Below are 4,929 nucleotides of genomic sequence, written 5' to 3'. Positions count from 1 at the left end.
AAGAACAACTCATTGTTTTTCTGATGTTATTAACTTGGCTCACAAATAAATCTATAGGCATCGCCATTTAAATCAATTTAAAGAAAGAAAGAAAAATCAATTTGATTTGCGCGATATCCTCCCTTGATTTGTTAAGCTATTCTCATACATGGAATAACAAGGTAAGAATAACGTTCTCCTTTTGTGGTACTCCACATTTTCGATCAAAGCTTTATATATGGAAAAACAATGTAGAAAAAGCTTTTTTTTTGTATTCTATTCAAACAGAAGCACACAGAATCACAGATTGCTATTACAAAACAGCTTCTTTACAATAGAAAGGGCAATTACCTCGGAAATCGACTAGTGCCAAAGATGAGACAACCAATAGCACACTGCCTGAGTCATTACATGTTTTGTTCTTATTGAACTGAACTGCATGTACAGAGAGTTGCTGAATATTTGCTTTATTCAACAGTACCAGCAGACCCGTTGCAATCAAATATACGGTAATATTGACAAAATGAGCGAAACTTATGGCAGAATATCTGCACGAAGAATCTTATTGTAGAATCCCTAAACGTAAAATCAGTCCGGTAAGTGAGAAAGCCAATACACAACGTTCTTGGTAACATTAACTATTCAACACGAATAAATCAATTTGGTAATAGTTGAACAAAGGAAAAATGGCATCCTTATAGAACAAGGTTTCAAGAGGTAAATACCATGCAGTGATTAGGTATGCAGGGTCCAGTAAATCATGAATAACGTGTACGTAGTCTGGACAGTTGGTTGAACGTATGTTGAGACAGTAAAAACCCTAGAATACCCAAAACAAACCAGTAAAAGTACTACGAGCAGCTCTACGCTCTGAGAGATGAAGAGCTGATCTGAAGTCTGTGGTGACGATTGAGATCAATCAAAAGCATCTTGAGGACGATGGTGATGATGATGAGAATCTGACACTGGAGAATGAGATCCCAAGCAATACTGAATTGTTGTAACTAGGTTTGAATTTTGCTCAAATATTTGCTGAATGGCATCCATTTCTTGGGATATATTGATCTCATTACTTTGGATTTGTTCCAGATATCTCAGTGAATTGTTGCCACTGTGTTTTATATCAATGGCTGCAGATTCTTCACTGACATCATAGAGTGGAGGCAAATAGCTGCAACTGTTTTCAGTGCCATGGTTGTATTGTTCACCACTGTATAGGCACTCGGAATAACCTAAATCAACCCCATTAGAGCTGGAACCCGATTCCCACATTGTAGCTACGTTAGCATGATCAGCAGGATCCAGTGTTTCATGATGAGAATAAATTAATGGCCCCATATCCAGCGATCTCATGAAGTCACTCTCATTTATAGAAGATGTTGTGTGAACTCCATTACTGCTTTCTGAATTTGGATTGTAATAAAAGGACCCTTCAATTGGGTTCAAGCTACTGTAGCCATACCATGTATTTGAAACTGGAAGTCCTTGAACCTGCTGACCATTGTCCCGATGTAATATATATTGGAAATCACTGTTTTTGCAGTTTTTGCTGCTAGAGCTAGTCAGAATTCCAGAAGGATCCCAAGTATTGAATTCTCTAATAGCTCCTGTTTCTGAATCCGTGCGAATTAGAAGGCTATCGATGGTAAGAGCAGTTTTGCTGTCTTCCATCTCATATTGAGAATTCCTTGTGGTTGAATGATTGATCATCTTATAATCCCACAATGGAAAGGTTTCACAATTTTCCTTTGAAGGGAGAACATGGCTATGAGGAGCTGCATGCCCATCAGCATTCATCTCAGACTTTAGCAGCTTGCTTTCATTGCCCAGAGTTGCAGGTTCTTCGAACAAGAACTGGGGCAGATTATTATGTACTTTGGAAGCCTCAATATTCTTTGAGATTATTTCAGCCTTAGCAAGCTTTTTCTTTATCCAAGAGTTCCAGTAGTTTTTGATCTCATTATCTGTTCTTCCAGGTAAATGGGATGCTATGTATGCCCACCTGCGCATATTTAATTCATTAATGCACTGCCCAGAACAAATAGAATGACAGAAAGTGTTTTTTTAGAATGATAGAAAGTGCTTTTCTTTCAGTTAGGCTGACGCAGCCCAATGTTGAATGCAAGAACAAAAGAAAGAGATGTTTTTTTCAGAGAGAACGAGAATGCCATCACTAAAATTGCGCAAATTTCAATGTTGAATAAAGAATGACTATGCTATCACCAAAGACTCTGCAAAGTAGGAAGCAAATATGAAATTAACCAACCTGTTTCCAACCATAGTATGCAGATGGATGATAAGCTTCTCTTCATTTGGACTGAAATTACCCCGCCTGATATCAGGTCTCAAATAATTGATCCATCGTAATCTGCAGCTCTTTCCACAACGTTGAAGACCTGCCATGAAACCAAATATTAAGCGATGAGAAACCACGATCTACACTTTAAGCTTCCAGCATTTTTGTTTCTAGTAGCCAGCAATGTCAGCAATATTCTGTTTACAGTAGAAGCTAATGCTCAAAAAAGCCATAGTGTCTACGTTGATTATCCAAAATATCTACAAATTAATGCCTGCAAATTCTGATCTAAGCACATGAATTCAGATAACTTTAAAATTATTATTGGCATGGCATGAGGATGAGGAGGCCGAGCAAGCAAGCATGTGATAGGTAATGTACTGAACATAATTTTAGGCTTTACACCGATGAACTGATCATGTCAGGTCAATTTGCAGTGTATTCTGCACCCATACCAACACGACTTGAACTAAGTATGGAAAAAATCATATTGGGCAGATCAACCATTACAAGTTCTCTACATTAGATGTTCAATGGATCTTTTCAGTACTGGCTACCCACATTATAGCCCTAAGGTTTCCTTGAAAACAGCAAGAATAATGGGAAAGAATAGCATGAGTACCTGATTTCTCAGGAACTTCACTCCAACAGCCATAACCATACTTGGTTATGTAATTGATGAGCTTCTCATCCTCATCTGGTGACCATAGCCCACGTTTCACTTTCTGCTGGTTGCAGCATAAGTGGCGTCCCATTGCAATATCAAGTGAATCCTCCTTAGAAGTTGGTAATCATACAAATACCCACACATATATATATCCAAGCCCTGCAGAAACTCAAAATATACAACGGTTTCAAAACCTCAGTCTAACCGTTACCACAAACATCGAAAATTCTTCCCAGCTCACACAATTCAGGCTTGTGGCTATCGCCAAGATAGATCCCAATTGCTGCTGTCACTGTCGGAGAAGAAAAAAAACCAAGAAGAAAAACGAGAAGACGGATCCCATTTCTGCATCAGACTTGGGGGATTATATTAAATCATAACTAATTGTGACATGACTAGGCATCGACCATGGTTGCAGCTTGATTACTCATTGTAGCCATGCCGGATCTACTGCATAATATCTACATTGATTATTTAATGGGTTTCTTACCACCTTACGCGGGCCATACATAGAAAGACTCGCATGACAGCTTCCCTTACTTTTTGCATTCGGAATCAACGTTTCCAACTACTCTTACTTTCCAGGATTCTACAGTATCCAAACTTGTCTTATTATGAGATTTATATTATAACGATATACGTTAGGATTCATATCACCTCTCTTCTTCTTTTTTCCCAGTGCTCTTTGATAAATTTAGATATAGGCCTCTCAAGTAATTATGAAGTGTTTTCTGTGCCTATACCTTTCAGCAAATTCAGTCACATCCAGGTTTCCATAAAAAATATATAGTTTGCAAGCCAAGTCTCTTTTAATGGAAATGGAATCTATGGGGGTAACAATATATTTCTAATAGAAAGCGAGAATGAAAAAACAATCTAGCCCAGTGGTTAGCAGGGGCCGAATTAACAGGTTAGGGGAAACATCTCGGATATGGATGAGAGGCTGAGTGAAGGATTTGGCCCACTGGGTTTCTCTCCCACCAACACTCCACATCTTTAACTTACTCAATCATTGCAAGCTACAAGGTTAAAGGTTGTGTTTGCAGCAAACTAAAGTAGAGACGATTGTGACATCTGAAAAAGTAGAATATATTTCAACTATTTATTATTAGCTCAGCTACGTACGAATAACATGTCTAATAAATGCATGCCTCTGCCTTTTGTATAACGTCTCAACCTTTTGTCTAACACCGTGACTGCCTCAGCTACTCTGACCACTTTATCACTCACCCAAAAACTCCAGCAACTTCTCGTCTTTAATTTGTCCCGGACTGGTAAAACGTTCTTTTATTCAGAGCCTCTAGTCCACCGGTTGGTAAAATCTTCCATGCTGCACCAATGTTCCATCCCATACTTCTGCACCTTCAAAACAATAAAAAAATTGTACTGTTTATAAAACCTCTTACGTCATGTAACAAAAATTTGACCCCCAACGTAAGCTTCGTGAATTGTGGGAGAAATAACCATCAACGTTGCCCTGTTCTGCGCTGTAAAATAATGTCTAAAATTTGGCTGTTGCGTTGTTATGTACACATTGCTAAACCTTTACGTTAGATATCTTATTAGTTACAACTAACCTCAAATATCCAATATTATTTTAAGGCTTTTTTTCTATTCTAATGGTGACATACGCAAGGTATTTTAGTGGGCAAACGGATGTCAGCCCAATTTAGTACCATTCCTTTTATAAGTCATCCTACGTATGAAAGTACAGGATACCCTTTATGTGGCAAAGCTTATTAAAATATATTATCCTAAGTGGTATTTTATTTAATACATAAGGGAGCGATGATCACATTGTCTAGGAAAGTAATGGATGAGAAGTCCAAATGTAAATAATAAAGATGGCCAGCAATTCTACGCTTTATGATGTAGATATACCATTTTCCTAGATAGCAGTTCAAAGTACAAAATACCATTCATTTAGTGAGAGTGTGGAAGTACAATATCAACACACCCACTTTCTTTTGATAAAAGTACAAGAGAG

The 4,929-nt window shown here is 37.9% G+C and overlaps 1 protein-coding gene across 1 annotated transcript; it reads right to left on the bottom strand.

Moving 5' to 3' along the window:
• Window positions 1-231: 231 nt before the first annotated feature.
• On the bottom strand, window positions 232-3,507 carry LOC149148533 (transcription factor MYB35-like). The gene is made up of 3 exons (XM_089438700.1): window positions 2,898-3,507; window positions 2,246-2,375; window positions 232-1,981 (listed from the first exon to the last, which is right to left on the bottom strand). The coding sequence occupies exons 1-3, from the start codon at window positions 3,028-3,030 to the stop codon at window positions 895-897; spliced, it is 1,350 nt and encodes a 449-aa protein (XP_089294826.1). The 5' UTR covers window positions 3,031-3,507; the 3' UTR covers window positions 232-894.
• Between the last annotated feature and the right edge of the window lie 1,422 nt (window positions 3,508-4,929).

This window comes from Pinus tabuliformis, chromosome 9 (genome assembly GCF_031772625.1).
Source record: "Pinus tabuliformis cultivar Carrire ecotype Pingquan chromosome 9, CPIR1, whole genome shotgun sequence".
In the NCBI taxonomy this organism is placed as follows: Eukaryota; Viridiplantae; Streptophyta; class Pinopsida; order Pinales; family Pinaceae; genus Pinus; species Pinus tabuliformis.
This window is presented reverse-complemented; position numbering and strand designations above follow the sequence as displayed.